We start from the raw sequence: 18,273 nt of genomic DNA, 5'->3' as shown, positions 1-18,273 counted from the left end.
GCCGCCACAGCCGAGCTTGTGCTGGGTGAGGCCGGGTGGCAACAGGGGTCCGTGCCGCTGCGCGGAGCAGTGAGAGCGACTCGTGCGTCTGCCGCGGAGCGAGGTATTGCACGGGCCTCCTGCTCCAGAGGAGAAGCGGTAATGCTGTGACATTTGGTGTCTGTGCGTGAAAGTTGGGGAAACTCCGCAAAATACACCGAGTACACGATTTGAAAACGACGTAATGAAATCTCTTCCATTTTGTAAAGAGAGACAACGGCCTTTTAGGTACCTCATATTGCAGCATTCCTCAGGATTTACTTTTATAAATCGTTACCTGAAAAATGGATCCTGTGATGCTTTGCTTATGTTTTTCAAAATGTTTCATTCTAATTCCGTGCGGTATTTCTGATGGGTATTTTTCATCAATGCTAGTAGAGACTCAAAGCAAATGCAGCAATTGTCATTTGACAAATCTGCCGATGGTGCCCAGAGAAAACCAAATTCTCACCCTAAATCCTTTGCTGTCTAGCTCTTAAAAGGTGTTGCATCAAGCAATAGTAATATAATGTAACCCCTCCACACTATTCTTGAGGTTTTTGTAGCTGGGAATGCTGATGAGGAAATCTTTTCACGAGACAGTAACTGAGCACTGTGAGAATGGAAATGCAGTGCGAAGATGTCATCTGCTTGAAGTGAGCTTTCTCATCAGGAGCGTGCCTGAAATCAGTGCACTTAATTGGTTGACATAGTTCACTTCCTGTAGTGCTGACAGCACGCTGGATGGAGAGCGAAGGGAGCTGCGAAGTGACTTGATCTCAGTGCCAAAATGTGCCTCATAACCAGGCATGAGTAACTCAAGCTGCGTCTTGTCTGGTTTGTGAAATAAGCAGCTTTCAAATCAGCAGATTTTTTATTTTTTAATGTTGATAAATCTGTGTTATTTTTTTTTTGTGTGGGATGTGATGATGTTGATTCAATGAGACCACTGTAATTGATTGCTGCGAGTTTTGGCTTTTTTAAAAAGCTTATGGGATATATTTAACGATCTGAGGTTTGCAGTTTGAAATTGAGGCTCCTGAGCCACGCTGCTCAATATTAAAGTAGCAAAACACAGACCTTATTATTAACGCCCTTATTATGGGTGTTCTTAATCATGTGATCAGATAATAATCTTCTTGCAGAACCTGTGCTTCAGTGATTGCACACAATGCACAAGAGAACAAATTCAGGTGGCATTTTAAATTTCAAGGATTTGTTTTTTGAACAAAAGTGACAATCGTGTTCTTTATTTTGGGTTTTCCTTTAGTATCATAAGAATGTGCCTTGTGCATTGTTTTATTTTAGTCTGGAGTGAAAGATCTCAGGAAGTTCCTGTAACACATAGGGTGACAAAGGACGCTTTCACTTTGGATTCTGTCACTACCTGGTTCCTGCTCTGCAGTTCTCATAGTTTCTCAAAACTGATGCCCTTCTGCCACCTTCAGCAAGGCAGGCGTTAGTGTCGGGATTGACGTCCTGGTAGAAGTCCACATATAATAAAGGAAGAGTGGAAAAGAATTATTCAGTTATCCAGATTTACTTTCATCTCTGTTTCCTCTCTTTTTATTCTGTTTTTAGCGATTAAATCCTCTTTGTTTGAACAAAGCCAAGTATAGTTTTTACTTCAGAGAACAAATAGAAGACGTGAACTCGTACCTCCAGTTGCAGTTCTATACTTCCATTTTTTGTTACATATCACAGAATGTTTGAGGTTGGAAGTAACCTCTGGATAGCATATCAGCCAGCCCTACCCTAGATAATTTATTAAGCAGTATTTACAGTGGAGATTGCTGCAGTATCTGCCACCAAGTATTAGTGCTTTTCAGCTTTTTTATAGCTGTCTGGATACTGTTTATGCGAAGTTAAAAGAATATTTTGTGTCATTCAGTTGTGTGGGTTCCATTTAGCAGTTTATGGTTCTTTAAGATGGATGAATGGACATTGGGATTAAGAAGCAGCCTTACCCTGCAGAGGGATCTGGGTAGAATGAATTGATGGACTGAGGCCAATTGCATGAGGTTCAACAAGACCAAGTGTGGGGTCCTGCACTTCAGTCAACAACTCCTGGCAGCACTACAGGCTTGAGGCAGAGTGACTGGAAAGTTGTGCAGAGGAAAAGGATCTGGAGGTGCTGATCGACAGCCAGCTGAACATGAGCCAGCAGTGAGCCCAAGTGGCTACGATGGTCGGTGGCATTGTAGCTTGTATCAGCAATAGTGAAGCCAACAGGAGCAGAGAGGTGACCATCCCTCTGTGCTCAGCACTGGTGAGGCTGCACCTTGAATACTGTGTTCAGTTTTGAGCCCCTCACTGCAAGAAAGATATGGAGGCTCTGGAGCGTGTCCAAAGTAGGGCAACGGAGCCATAAAGGGTCTGGACCACAAGTCTGATGGTGAGCAGCTGAGGGAACTGGTGCTGTTCAGTCAGAGGAGGCTCAGGGAAACCTCATTGCTCTCTACAGTGACCTGAGGTCGTGGTGGGTTGGGGGTTGGCCTCTTCTCCCAGGTAAGAGTGATAGGATGAGAGGGAATGGCCTCAAGTTGTGTCAGAGAGCGTTCATATCGGATATTAGGAAGAATTTCTTCTCAGAAAAAGGGATGCTGGCATAGGCTGCCCAGGGAGGTGTTGGAGTCATCGTCACTGGAGGTGTTTGAGAACTGTGTGGTTGTAGCACTAAGGGAGGCGGTAGCCGTGGTGATGATGGGTTGATGGTTGGACTAGGTGATCTTAGTGGTCTTCTCCAACTTTAGTGATTCTTCCATTCAGGGGAAGTTCTTACACCGATAATGAGTGTTTAAAATCTGAAAACAAGAAGGGAGATCCAGACTGCATAATGGAAAAGTTTTGATATCAAAATAACTTCTTAGCTTTGTAGAAGGTTTTTCTTAATGCCATATTGCAGCTTAGAAACAGTGAAGGTTCACAGAGCTTTGTTTTTAACAAATCTGTATCTTATGTCAAGGTCTATTCTTCAGATTATGTGGTTTTTGGTGTAAAATATGAAACTAAACATTGTTTACTAAGCCGAAGAGATGAGTTTGTTATTTGGAAGCTAGATATCTTGAGTTTTTGACTGCTCCTTATTGCTTTGGGTTGCTTGTTTTTGTTTTTTGTGAACATGGATGGTGGAATGCCTTTGCTTCCTAGCATACCTGCCCTAAAATTAAGCAAGTAGATCTGAGTAATAGCATTATCCTTTACGAAGGTGGGAATGACACATAGCAGCTAGGGGCTTGGAAAGTAATGTTGAGATCACTTTCTTGTGTTGTCAGGCTCTTCCATGGTGAACTGAAACAAGTCAGATTTTAACTGTGTTCTGTTATGCGTTTTCATGGGTGAGAGACATGCCTGCTTGGTAAGGGATGTTGTCACTCCAAGAGATTGGAGGTTATTCTTTTCAGAACTACCAGTGTAGCAGTTACTGATTTGGCCAGAGTGGACTATTTCCTTTTTGTAAATAATTACTTACATTTGTTTGTAAAACCTTTAAACTTCCAACTTATTCTACTAGCATAAGAAGCGTGCATTTTATGCTCATTATCACACTTCTGAGTATTCCACTTCTGTGTCCATGTAGTTTTGTGGAAGCTAAGCCTTTTTTTTTTTTTAGCCAGCCAAAGAACATGAAAGTGTCCATTTTTCCTAGAATAAGCATCAATCAGTTCTCTCTCTGCTTTTACTGAAGTATTTACAGGGTGTGTTCTACATGACTGACTTTATTGGCTTAGGTAGTAAGTGGAAAAACTTCACAACACAGTGTAAGTGGAACAATCTCTATTGTTCAGAATAAGTCTATATTTAATCTGAACGGTTGTGGAAGGCATTAGTGGGGTGTTTATGGCAAGCAGAAGCTGCACCTAATGAAAGAATCGAGTCTGAAAAAGAATACAACAGGTAGTAAAGAAAAACTGCTTGAAATGGCAGGAGAAAACAAGGAGAAAGTTAAAAAATTTGTTCTGTATTTCTTTAATTTCCAATTCCTTCTAGTTTTCAGTTTGGTTTACCTTATTTTTGCAAGTGCCTTATAAGTTTGGATGCCGATTCTGCACACGTTTTATTTGTTCTCTTAAAGTTCTGTTGAAGTTTTGTTTGTCAGACAATTCTTCTGTATGCATATTAAAAATTAACACATCTACAGAACCACCATGAATTAATCAGTAGCATTTTGGTTGTATTGTATGTGATCTCTTTCTTTGAAGCCATTTTCACGATAGGCTTACTGGGAAATAAGTTTCGAGAATTAAGTAGTGTTGAAGATTACTGCGTGTACAGGCAGATGATACAGTAGTGCAAAGTATTCTTAGGAAGAAGGTTGTTTAAATAATGCCCCTGAGGAATAAAATTGTTTTATCATTATGCAGTGAGGAGGGATAAAAAAACCCAAAACAACATATTTGTATTTTTTGAAATCTGGTGTTTCTCCTGCTGAAGCCTTGGAGTTTTTGTACTTAAGCATGTTTCACTCAGGAATTTATTGTTAAAGTGTACGTCACTGTAATTGCAGTTTTCTTGTACAAGCAGATTGGATTGAGGATATCAGATTGCTGATTGAACACTAAGAGTATTATAAGGGCTTACACAAAATGATTTGTTTCACAGATTTTGCTGTGAGAATAGTTGCTAACAAGTGATTACATGGCAGATAAGTAGTTTTTGGCAGGTTGCAGGGACACCTGCAACCAGGATTCTTGATCAGTAGCTTCTATAGTTCTTTGCATGCCTTTGCAAGCTGATGCTAACCAAAGTTCAGACCTCTTTCATTCCATCATCTTTCTTTAGAAGAAACAGGAGAGGAATGTAAGAAGAGCTCACAGTCGGGCTTTGGCTTTCAGTACTCCCAGGCTTTGCAGTGTGGATCCAGGTGTCTTGCTGCTATGGGTGTGAGGCAGGCTCTCAGCACAGGATTTGTGGCAGCTCTACTATTCCACTTACTCCATAGTATAATACCAGGGTTTTTGTTTTCTCAGACCAGTTGGCTTCTGTCATCTGACTCTCAAGGGAACAACCCTGAGATGCAGCTACCCAGGAATCTGGAAGATATGTGGTTGTTACTTCTGGAACAACTTTTGTGCTGTGGCTGCTCCTGTTGCTTGGGCATCTGGAGACCATAGAAAAATTATTATCTTAACTAGGCATCTGTGGTTCAGTTTTGTGATAAACCTCTTAAATGTCATTCAGATATCTTAACAAATGGCCTATGAAGAGCCATGTCCAAATGCTAGGATTATATTGTATCCACAATGGTATTTAGTCTGAGGCATCTTTTCAAAGGGAGGATAGTTAACAATGATTTTTTTTTTTTAATTATCATATTGAGTTATATTTTATGTATATATTTTAATTTTTGACAAGCTTAATATACTAAAACTCATACCCCGTGAAATCAGAATGATGAAAGTGTGCCAATCTTCATACTAAGCAACAAGTACAGTCAAATAGAAGAAGTCCTATTCCATTACCTCTGTAGAGTCATGTTTCTGAAGTGTGACCTTCAAATACGCGTATTTGAGACACTGAATGGAACAAGTGCTGTGGATTGGGAAATCACAGGTTAGGCAAAGCAACAGAGTTCTCTCCCACTTTAGAATATACTAAAAGTCCAGGATGGCTGCCTTCTCACATTGCAAATACGCTGAAACCACTTTGCTGTATTATATAGATCTTTCCTGCATGATTGAAGTTTTCTACATAAGCTGTTCATTTAAATACAGCTGCAATATCGTAGTATCAGGCAGCAAGGGATGTTCTTGTGGGAATCTAGCACTTTACACAGCTCTTTTCAGTTATTTAATGTCATAATGTATAACAAACTGTTGTGACTGCAGTTCTCTTCAGCGACAAATCTCTTACGTTATTGTATCACTCCTTTTTCCCTTTGAACTTGATCCCTTGTGTGTCCCCTGTGTCCCATTCCCTGCAGCGATCCCTGCTGGCTCTGGTGGAGATGGGTTTGCTGTGAATATCCTTACTACCAAAATGAGCACCAGAAGCTTCTCAGAAACTGTGGCAACTGACCACTTGCTTTCATCAGGAATAGGGGCCTTTTGTCTGAATACCTTGCCCTCAGGTAACTTCCCCTCTCCCACCTTTGTAGATTAAATGTAAGAGGGGGTATGTATTTATACAAATTTGGCACTAAGATGAGCTCTATAAAATGTTGATTGGGTTTTCTCTCTTTTGCTTGCTTTTGAAACTTACTGTTGTGCAAAAAGTAGTTGCTTGCTGTGCAGTTATGTTTAAAAACAAAAGTCCTATACTAATTTTGCAGAACTGGTTTGTGAAGTATACCTTTATAAACATATGTTTGTATGTAAGTTCTAAACGTTCTTTTGGGTGGTTCCCCATATCTTTACGCTACTTGACATTTGCGATGTATCGTTTTCACCTTAATGTTTATTTTGTTTGGACTGATAGATGCTTGGAGGTTCAGTGAACTCTTCATGTGATTTGTGTAAGAGAATAGCTGTGGGTTCTGCTTTTTTCTTTTTTTTTTTTTGAAATTTTTGAAAATGTCTTAGCAAAAAACCCTTGGTTTGTCGTAACATCTGATCACTTTGCATATATAAGCTATCTGTTACTGTTACGTAAATCAATGGTACAGTTTCCAAAAGGGGTCAGATGGTCTCATGCTTTTACACCACACTGCTGTTTTTTGGTTTTAACTTTTAAAATTATTTTGCATCATGTCTTTTTTTTTTTTGGTTCATTAGCTGCAAAATATTCTACTTTGACTGGAGTGTAACTTACCAAATAGCAACAAATTCTCAAAACGTGACACGCTATTTTTGCTGCCCACTGTATGGAAATTGCATGTACTTTCCCAGATGTCTTAGAATGTTAAGGATTTCAGTTTCCTATTGTCAACATTCACGTTAAGGTCTGTCATGTAGAAGATTGTCGTATCTGTAACAGGCTTTGTGAACTTGATTTTATTTGACCATTTGTGTGCATGATAAGTGATATATGTGGAGTAGAGTAGTGATACGTGTGAGTAGAGTAGTCCGTGTGAAGTTTTGTTGTGAATGAAATAAACTAAGTACTATTTTACTTACAGAATCATTATCATTCAAGCAGCATAAGCTCCTCATCTGCACGCGGTGCTCAGCCGTGTCTGAACAGATTTGGTACATGGCACATCATTAGATAGTAGCTATTGATGACAGCTGCTGTTTCTGTTCTATCTGTACCCAAGAAGCAGTGCTTACCTCTGGGGAGATTTATATACTGCCAGCTCAAGAGAGTTGGAGGGAATGTGATTATTGGAGAAAGTATGGAATAAGACTTACAGCAAATGGATGGGTATATTATGTTGTTTTTAGGAATTAAGCTTGAGTAGGAGTCCACACTGAAGCCCATCTGTGTAGTGATGAAATAGAAGCAATTACTTGGAAGATATCAGAAAAGCAGATGCAATACTCAGGCACCCACCCCCCAGAATGGTGTGAGATGTCATGGAAGGGGGGGTTGGGTGTTGAGTCAGGATCTTAATTAGTGGTTTGCCTGCTGAGTGGGTTGGGAAAAGATCTGTCTTTATACTATGCTAGATTGAAAGCCCTGATAAGAGTTAGGTGTTTCAAGTTATGTATAGTAGCCTGAAATGTCCTACCTGAAATTGTAGGTGGTGTCATGGTCTTGTCTTGTGTTCTGTAATCCATAGCCAGCCAAGAGCAGTAGCTCCAGGTAGGGATCACAAACAGGTAAATGGCCTCTTACTCTCTGTAAGCTTGGCCTCCGTACACCTCTGCAAGATGATGTCCAGCATCTGTTCATGGAGATTCTCACCACAGTGGGTGTCCAGCAAGTCATGCTGAATGCAGCTCTCCGTCTTGCACTCAGTCACCAAATACACACTTGATTCTACAGAAGTTCAAAGCCTTAAATAGAGTATGAAGGTTAAATAGAGAATGCAGGTATTTATGTGGGCTGGCCACGTTAACCATGGCTAAAAGGTTAAGACCTTTCTCCTGTACAAATTGATGTCAGAAGGTGGAAGAAAGTGGTAATCTGGTACCGTAGATGTCAGGTACTCTTGAGAAATTTCTTGGGAAATCAGGTTGTTGCAGGTATTACAGTTGGTATTGCCAATTATGAGTCTTCTATGAATGCCTGTATGAAAATAAGGAGAATGCCAGCCCTTGAAGTGTATATATCCTGTTTTTTATTTTTATTATTATTTTTTTTAATATATGAGTACCCAATTAACTTTGCAGTGTTCATTTCATCTTAATTTTTGCTTATACTCTCTATTTTTAAATTGGCTTCAATATTTTAAGAAATGAATATAGCATCCAAAGTGAGGACGCACATAATTTCATGGTGATATTTAGAACTACTTCCCATTCATTCTTTATATATACAGCAGTACTTGAAGCTTCTCGTGTGCCAGGCAGTTTTTCATCAATTTCCTCTCATCTTCTCCATTTCCTATAAATATCCTTCACTGAAAACTAAGTAACTTCCATGGATTTTCTCTTTAATGTCTGGTATCTTGCATCTTCTTAGAATTAGCTATTGCTGCAGAGACATTTGCAGATCTGTTAATTTCCTCAGGTCAGTTTTCTGAGAACTTGATGAAAATGACTGTAATGTTGCCTATCAACTATCAAACATTTTACCTCAACCGGCAGAGCTAAAAATAATTTACTCTAAATCTTCCATAAAGTGTAGTTAATGATTTCATGCTGGGTGAAATACTCCATTTAAACTAGAGCATCCCTAAAGCAGCCAGAATTCACTCTCAGGTGAGTGAAGTAAATACCTTCCTGTGCCTTTGGATTTCCACTTATCCTTTGAGTGTATTAGATGTTGTTCTTGCGGTCTCCTTGCTTATTTTTACTAACCTTAAGCCATGTAATGTATACTAAATGTCTGTAGCAGCTTTTGTAACATCTTGACTGAAGTTTATTTAAAGTAGCAAGAAAAGGTACAGGTTGATTCTAATGTGTTTAAGTAGGTCCAAAGGTTGAAAATGGACAACTTCTACCGAGATTTATTTTTTGTATTCAATACACATCAGGCATTTTATTGCATCTGTAAAGTCTGTTGTCTTTAGATTACACCTTTGTTCAGTGGCAGCTAAATATTTTTAATCTTGTATGATTGTTTTGAGTCTGTCTCATTCTTTCTTTTCTTTCTTGTCATACTTGGATCAGGCAGGGACACCTAAGAACTCTTCTGAAGGTCATTGTGCTTAATGCTATTGATATGTAAAGTTGTTTTTTAATCTAGAGAGTCTGTCTTATCTACGATTTGCTGGTTCACTTTCCTCTTTAATGGAAATAAAAAGTCTTAAGATTTAGAATTATACAGTGAGAAGAATAGTAGACCTCCTCTCTACCAAGTGTCATGGAAACTTTTATTTTCCACACAACTACTGCTTAAAAACAACAACAACAGCAAGACTGTTTTTGCCAGGTGGAACACGTGATGTACTCAGTAGATATGCAGAATGGTCAGTGTTCAATTGGGATTCAGGCTTCTGTAATTTCTCTCTTAAGTCCAGATGTTGTAGCTTCTGTTTGACAAACTCGACAAGGCATCTCTGCAGCCTTTGTGGAGCGCTGCTCTAAAACTCATGTAATCTTTTGACTCTGTTTTACAAAACACTAGCCTGTCCTTTTTAGTATAGCTTCTTATCCTATACTCTAGTGTGGTTTTTCCTCCTGCTTTCATTTCTTGGCCATTTTTCCTGGATACATTGTGGAATACCCATTCAGAACTCCAAGCCTCTCTTGTCACATGCAAAACATAGAACTGCTTTGAGCAAAGAAAAAATTTACCTTCTATATGGATTTTTAGTTCGTTTGGGGAGACCTCTGGATTACTATTCATTGCATATTCATTACTATTCATTATCCTAACGAAATACAGTGATTGTAACTTACTACTCTTATGACTTTCAATACTTTGCTGTTGTTGTGGTGTTTGCTTTTCTCTGAACTCTTAATTAGTAGTTTTAAATGGAAAATTGAACAATTCATCTAACTGCACAATATTATTGTTTTTGTGTGCATACTCTAAGGGGAATGATGTCAAGTTACTCGTGGTATTGTTAACCTAGTATTTTGGATTCTTACATTAAAGTGTCCCATATTTTATAACATTTATTTTACAGAATTGAATATTAAACTGAATTGAAGTTCATGCTATCAGGTATAATAAGTCAAACCTCAAATTGTATGCTTTGAGAAGGGAAGAGTATTTTGTCTAATTGAAACTGAAGCAATGAAAACATTTTTGCAAAGAATAGCTTGTGGTATTAATAAGCCAACTATGTATTGTCTCAGAGTGATGTTTTACTGCCTCAGCAAAACAGTGTGACAGAAAACACTGGTGAATTCAACCATGCACTTTATTATATTTCTGTTCCTCTTGCCCCTTACTTTTAATGTTCTGTGTTTTCCTTTACTCTCTTCCCGTGTGAAGTAGTGGTTATTTAACACTGTCTGATCTCAAAAAGAAAGCTCGTGGGATGATGTGCCAGGAAGTGGCTGTGTTGCCTAGGCTTCTGCTGCCAGTTTGACCCAGTTTTTAGGCAGTAACTAATTTGTTCTAAGGAATGTACACCAGGGTGAAAAACAAATGGCACGGTGAGGGAGCTGTTAGCATGAACCAAGTCAGAGAGAAGAGTGTGTACATATCACGGAGTTGGTTATACTGTTAATTCCAACTAATATATGAAAAGCTCAGAGAATTTTGCAATGTTTTTTCCATATAATGTGTTCACTACATCAAATATGGGCACAGACTTCTGATTACTACTTATTTGGAATAACAAGATTCTATGTTAACTTTTTGGTAAGCATCTCTCTATTTTATATAAAAACTGTATAATAAACAGGACAGTCTACTATGCTGGAATCATTAGAATCATGGAATCGTTAAGGTTGGAAAAGACCTCTAAGAACCACCAAAGTTCAAGAAATTTATGTGTGCCAGGTTACAATTCTAAGATGACACGGTAGTTCCTTAGATATTTGCTAGTCTAAAAAAGCTGTGCTGTGTTTTCCTTAAACTTTCCTTGTCAATGAGCACTTGGAAACATCTCCAAGGCGTTGTTACCACCAGTGTTTTCAGAATGGTATTAACATTCAATTTAATAATATAATTAAAACTTAATAGTATTAAAATACTAAGTTTCACATGTTATCTGGATGAGATTGTTGGTTATGGTTTTGCTGGCTCGTAGCAAGTTGACTGGATCCTGATCTAGAAGCATATCAACATGCCTCTGACTCATTTTCATGTCCTGGTTTGATGTACCATGGGATCCCAGAACAAAGCCATTTGGAAAGTAGTAGTTGTCCCTAATATTTTTTTATTTCTTTGTTTGTTTTAATGGAAAATGCTGTTGTTCTTCTTGGTTGGCCCTTTTAATTTCCTCCACAAAATTTCTCATTCTTCTGAATTCTGACTGGTATGATCACATTGTATTTTTGCAGGGCTAGCTGCCCAAATAGACAACTCTTATTTATTTATTTATTGGTTAGAGGAGGCCATATAAAACTGAAACATTTCCTATTATTTGAAGTAGAATGAAATGGTAGAGTGGTAAGTTACAATTACTATATTTTGTCAGGACTACAATGAGTAGTAATCCAGAGGTCTTCCTAAAAAAAACTGTAAATCCATACGGAAGATGAATTTTTTCTTTGCTCAAAACATTTTTATTCTGATGTTTTGCTTGTGGCAAGTGGGTCTTGGAGCTCTGAATGTTTCTGTGGAACAACTGATTTTAGAAGGAATAGGGAATCATCAGAGACGCACAGTTAAGGCATCCTCTGTGGAAAAAATGGCTCTTCAAAAAACAGATGTGGTCATCATATGTTACAAAATTACAATGGTTTGGGGGAGATGTCACTGTCTTGCAAGCATCTGCTCATCAGTGGCATTCCAGCTGTAGAAATGGAATGAAGAGATGTGCTTCTAGAGGTGCCTAAGCCTGAAATACCTTCTCACTACTCATCCACTAGAGTTCCATTCTGTTGCTTTTGAAATGAGAGGTTCTGCCTTCCTGGTGGATATCCTCTTGCACTGGCCTGTGCCAGATGAAGCAGCAGAGAGTGTTCTCTCTGGCTAGAGGAGGGGTGACATATTCAAAGCAACACTCTCAGAAGGATTTAAAAATAAAAACACAAAAAATCAACCTTATGCTGCTTGCTGAGATCGTCTTCCTGTCCTTCTGCTCCTTGTTGGTAAGGATTGGCTCCTATCTTGTATGCTTGAAGAATGTTCAAGATTGGCTTTATTGTCTCTGTTCTCCTTAATAGTGTCTTTAGTATCTTTCTCACTGCCATGTTTGGAAACGTGTTCCTGTAGATCCCCGGAATTTCGCTGTAATTTCACTGCAGCTGAGACCAAGCTGAATTATATCTGCCTCCACGTTGTATGGTATTTCTTGTGTGGTATAGCTGTGGAGGGCACAGAGAGGAGTTCACCAAAGAGCTTCGGTCTCAGGGGACCATGTGTGTATATAATGAGATAATATTTTGGCATTTGCTGTATAAATGTGACTCAGGAATTACCAGTTGGTATTATTTTCTAGATGATCATCTAGAAAGTTGATATACTGTGATGTGACTGTTCAGTGTTCAATGTCCACTTCTTTATTTCAGAAATTTGTATAAAGCAGGGCAGATGAGACTTGTCAATATGATTTCTGATACGTGAGGCTTTGCATTTTGCAGGTACTGACAGGACGGTTTAATGAGGCGGGTTGTTCAGATCATCATTTTGCTCTTTCTTGTTAAAAGGAACAAAGAAGGATAACTGGAAAACTGAATAATTTAAATCCTTTATTCCCCACATAATGCTTCTAAATGAAACATTTAGAAGTACATTTGTTGTCCAAGAAAATGTATTTGTCAATACCCTCATCTTAATATGTTTTTAGTACCATAATTATTAAAATATATTCTTGAATCAGCACTCTTTCCTTCTGGATAATTATTCTTTTTAAGCAATGCAGAAATACTGTTCTGTCAAAGCAGCATGCCTGGTATTATTTGCAGATGCATCCTGGATAATTTCAGAGTTAGTATAATGTAAATAAATAAATAAGCTTTTAATTATGAACAAACTTCTGTGTTCACCCCCACCTCCAGATGAATTGATGTTCCAGAGTTCCTCTTTGTGATTAAACTGACAGCTGATGAAATTCTGTAGGTTTTCATGGTGGCTGGCTGTTTGTTTAAAGGAATGATACAATGAGCATTTTGGCTTTGTCAGCCTAGGTAAACATACCTCCAGAGCTTACAATTACAACAATGCAATAAAGCAATTGGACTGAGAAAGTTCTCATCGTGTTTCAAGACACAGTTGAAAACTGTTAAGAGAAGCTTGCCAGACTTCTTCACCACCTTCATCCATCTCTTCCTGACTCACTTAATAAGGATTTCATACTTTGTATAGAAACCAAGCTTTTGAGTGGAAAGGATATATCTGAGTGACACCAGAGCAATTGTTTTGGGCAGACAGACCTTTGCTCTCTGCCTGGGAAATATCAGCCCAGGCAGATTTCAGTGGGAAAAGTCCCAGGTTATAAAGCAAACAGCAGTATTTTTTTTACTACGTAATCTTCCAAAATTAGACCCGCTCATGAGCAGAAACAAATTGCCGTGGCAGAATGAAGGTGTGGATAAATATAGCCCATTCTTTTGCTTGTAGCAGGTATAATGCTGTGATTGTTAATTTTGTACATCAGATCTTTCAAGCTTCTAATATGTTATAAACACCGTATTTTTGTGTGTCTGTTTTATATTTATGCATACACATATAAAAGTTCTTTATTAAATGCTATGATTAAAATAATATTGTAAATGAAACTTTTCATTTTGAAATTTAAGATATGTACATACACATATGGAAAGTTACTGTTTAAAAACAGCACATTTTTGTTACCCATCCTGAGTGAATTCTCAGCCATTCCTGCGTGCCCCAGGAGCATTACAGAAGTTTTGAACTTACTTTCTTTTGAAAAACTAAAGAGTGAAATGGAATTCTGTGTTAGCTTATGTGGCTTAAAATAAGTAGTTAAGTATTTAGAATTCAAGTGTTTGTTATTCTTGCTGATGGACAGTTTGGAAAATGTTTCGTATTTAATTGTTTATGTTCTTGTAAATGGGGTTGGTGAGATGCAGAAATGCCAAGGGGCAAATCGAGTGCACAGTTCTGTGGTAATTACGATTTTCACAGTGAGATAGTATTTAAGATAACGTCCATTCCCCCCACTACTCAGCCGGGCCATTCCTGTAAGTTGTCAGCTGTGTTTGGGTCAACCCTCATTCACTTAATGTATGAATGGAAGCTTTAAGATATGTGTTTGTTCTTAGGTTCACCAAAAATCTGTCGCCTGACAAGATCAACCTGAGCACGTTAAAGGGGGAAGGTCAACTGACCAATTTAGAGTTGGATCAAGAGGTACTTCAAAACATGCTGGATCTGCCAACATGGCTTGCTATAAACAAGGTCTTTTGCAATAAAGCATCCATTAGGGTGAGTATTTTATTATGCTGGAGCAATAGTTAATCCAATCTTTTTTTCCCTTCTGTTGTTGTGTAGAATTATTCCTCTCTGTTTAGAAATAAAAGTAGAGGTATAAACTTATATCTGCCCATGGTAATTAGTATTCTTTAACTTACTATGCTCTTTTTTCATGCTCTATTTCTTCTCTTTCACACTTTTTTTTATTGCTTTCTCTTTTGATCCTTTATTGTCTACAAAAATATCTTTGAGAGATTTTGATCCTTGTGGGAAATGTGGAAATTCTGTACAGCTAGCCAATGCTACCTGGTGGCTGCTAAGAATTGAAGCAATGTATATCATCTCCTCTCCTAGATTATTCTAGTATGTAAGAAATGAAGCTATGGATAGTTGTGACTGAAGTTGTCTGGTGAAATTTTAGGAGTTCTTTAATCTAAAGATTTTTTTAATTGGAGTTTGTTTTGATTTTTCCGAATGAAGGGAACTAATGATTTGCTATGGACATCCAGTTATTTGTAGGCCACCAGAGCAAATGTAGATTTTTCTTCCTTTTAAAGGAAAGAATGTGGAAGGCAGTGTTGCCTTTGCTGATGCTTGACAATCCAGTGTTAAAGAAACATATTCTATTTTGTTCCTGTGCTTTTCCTTCTGGTGCTAAGTAAATTTTGAAGTTTTATTTCTAACACCTGAGTGAAATACATGTATATGTAGAGTTGTGGAATATCCTGAGTATGGAAGGGACCCATAAGGATCATAGAGTCCAAGTCCTGGCTCCATAATTTTTTTATACAGTAAACTTGTTAATTTGAAAGTAATATTCTTTCGAGTCCAAGAGTTATAATTCATACACCTAAACCACTATTTTACTGTATCTTTAATATTTACTTTAGGACAATATTTTCCTTTGCAGATACCATGGACAAAATTGAAAACACATCCCATCTCTTTGGTGAGTTCTGAGATCAGCTCCTAAATATAGAATACAGAACAGAATTTATCTCAAACGTTTGTATCTTTCTCTCAAATTGATCCTGAAACATTAATGGTCGCTTACTAACTAAACCTCTTCAATAGGTTTGATACGGATAACATTAACAGGATTACTGTAACAACCTAGGGTACAGCTTGTATATAAATAGGATGTAGAAATAGGAAATAGGACTCAAAAACAGAGTAAAATAAATGCAAGAAATAGCATTTATTTTGTTCTTTATTTTTATTTTTTAGCAAGTATAATGAGAAATGTGGTTAGCATGAGAAGTAATTTACTTGATGGTGGCTAAACTTTCTTAATTCAATTTGCTTACGATTGAATTGTCCTTTAACAGTTGTGCCTCCTGGATTTGCAGCGAGTTCCTGAAAGTTCTTCTAATTCCTCAGCTCTGAATCAGACTTGGAAAAAAAACATGTTTTAAATACTTGACGAATTTGCTAGTGACCTAGTTGTAATGCACTGGTGTCTGTACTGCTTTTCCTGACACATAAAGCTTAAAGCATGGTAATTCTGGAGTGGGATGATTCAACCTCTTGACTGTGAGATGCAATTGCTAAATTAGGAAATTGGTTTAAGCCATGCTATTCTTAAAGATTACATACAGACCTATAGTAACAAAGCCTGATTGTTTGCTTTGCTTGTTGTGGACTTACCTTAGCAGCCTTTGAGACTGAGATTGTTTTCAAGGTCACCTTTGTTACATAAAGTTTCTCTTGAACAAATCTATTAGTTGAAAACAGATATCAAAGATGACTGTTCAGCTACAACAGACTTTCTGATTTCTCAAAGAAGACAAAGAATGTCCACTTTAAGCCCATTATTACATCTCTAAATTTTCACTGTTTTGACTGAGATATTTTTACTGCCTGAAATCTGATTATCTTTTCAGTAATTTTCCCTAGTTGGATTTTTTTTTCTTTTTTTTTTTTTTCCTTTCCATAGCTTAGAAGATAGCTAGAGCCCAGTTGTCCAGTTAAAGGTGCTTGCTTGGAACTGAATCAGAGTACATATAGTTTCCAGGGGGGAATCAATAGTCAGGTGTCTACATCCAGGTGTTCTTAGTAAACTTTTACTTCTATTACAGAGAGTCCTGAAATCAGTGCCCTGCTGTTCTTTGCATGAGTCATGTAGCAAAGAAAATTCTTCCAGCGGTCTTAATGTAGCCTTAAAAGAGTGATCAAACATCCAGAAATGGTAGGATAAACAGAATAAGTCTATTTTCCTCTGTCTCCCCAAAGTATGGGATTAGTTTTTCATTTTTTTTCTATGTTGTTTTGTAAAGCAACTTATTCACTGAGACAGCAGAGAAAATTGGTTTAAGATGTCCAGATTTACCTTTAACAGTTAATGTTCCTTCTAAGTGTTGCAATATCATGAAGGATAAGAAAATACAGAGTAGGAACTTTTGACTTTCAGGCAGCTGTCAGTGCAGTTCATGGATAAGAGCCTTGTAGAAAAATGTTTGTGGAGGAAGCGTGGAGATGGGCACAGTGACTACAGTAAGAAAGTGCGGTAGGTAGAGCAGGTTGACCTGTGAAAAAACTGAGTTTGAGGGCAAAGCTTTTCATATGTTTTGTCTGACTGGAGAGGGAGTAAATGGAGGATTTAGATGAGGTGATATGATGACAGAGATAGACAAAATGGAATATTAGCTGGTGAGTCTCTAATGAGCTTGAAATGGGGCAAGGTTGCAGAACTGTGCACCTTAAATCAAGAGACTTCCCAGTGTATGTCACAAATGTGGATAATGAACGTTGCACTGTAAGTTAGTAGATTACTGGATTTGCTTAGTTAGAAATAAATTGTTGCTTTTTGGCGTATTCACATTCTCTTCTTCATCCCTGTTGTTATGCAATATGTATAATTTGTGTTTTAGCTCTGCTATTTAAATAAATCCTATTTTCATTTAAGGCTTTAGGTGTCTCATTCCCTTAATTCCCTGCTTCTTTTGTAAGGATCCCACCTCAGGTACCAAAAATACAGTGACTGTATACAGTTATGCAAGAATACGATGCGTTGCAAATTATACTAGGACATATCTTTTTAGAAGATACTTCTGGTAGATTAGTTAAGAGTTTTACATACAGACTTCATCTTAAAGATGCAGCACTAAACTTCATCTATTATCAGTTTTAGTGGACTAGGTTAAAATGCTTTCCATTAAAATTTTCTGAACATATTGAGCTGTGTTTAACGTTTCACTGTAAGAACAAACATATGGGAAGAAAATCCACATTAAGATGCATTAAAACATGTCACTTTCAAAATTCTCTTTATGAAAGTACATATGATGGGTAAATAATGATTAGAGATCAAGAATTCTGCAATCCAGTGTTAAACTGGGACTATCTGTTAGAATTCTTAAAATATGAAAAATTATATAAACAAGTTTTAAAAAAAAAAACTCTGGTAATTTACAAAGGTTTACAGGAAAATGACACCATGAGAAAAGTTTTATGAAATCTTTACAAAAAGCTTTTCAATGTTTTTGTTCTTTGTATGTCAACTTTTCACTTTGTTACCTCTTGTGTCTCCATTGCTTTGTTTTGTTTCTCAAGTCCTTGGATAAAGTTGTAATGGAAATGAGCACATGTGAAGAGCCACGTGCCCCTAATGGACCTTCTCCTATAGCGACTGCATCAGGACAGAGGTCAGTGACAATCGTGACTTGTTCTTGATCTAAAAATAAGTAGTTTAAGTTACTCTTTTCAAATTATTGTAGGACACTTGGAGGTCCTGTGTCTTTCCTGAAGCATATAGTACTGCAACTTGTTTTT

The 18,273-nt window shown here is 37.6% G+C and overlaps 1 protein-coding gene across 4 annotated transcripts in view; it reads left to right on the top strand.

The window, feature by feature from the left end:
- Positions 1-18,273, top strand: part of UHRF1BP1L (UHRF1 binding protein 1 like) — a 53,012-nt gene that overhangs the window by 377 nt on the left and 34,362 nt on the right. For 3 of the 4 annotated variants that reach the window (XR_002113329.1, XM_010709419.2, XM_010709429.3), the window contains exons 2-4: positions 14,352-14,514; positions 15,413-15,451; positions 18,055-18,146. Coding sequence is in view for 3 of the 4 variants with exons in the window: in XM_010709419.2 (XP_010707721.1) it covers positions 14,352-14,514; positions 15,413-15,451; positions 18,055-18,146 (294 nt within the window). In the remaining variant the exon portion in view is untranslated. Of the gene's footprint in view, positions 1-5,988; positions 6,089-14,351; positions 14,515-15,412; positions 15,452-18,054; positions 18,147-18,273 lie in introns of those variants that run through there. The other variant, XM_010709424.2, reaches the window with a different exon arrangement.

The sequence above is a fragment of the Meleagris gallopavo genome, chromosome 1, assembly GCF_000146605.3.
Source record: "Meleagris gallopavo isolate NT-WF06-2002-E0010 breed Aviagen turkey brand Nicholas breeding stock chromosome 1, Turkey_5.1, whole genome shotgun sequence".
NCBI lineage: Eukaryota > Metazoa > Chordata > Aves > Galliformes > Phasianidae > Meleagris > Meleagris gallopavo.
Note: the sequence above shows the minus strand (reverse complement) of the source record. Positions and strands in the feature narration are given on the sequence as shown.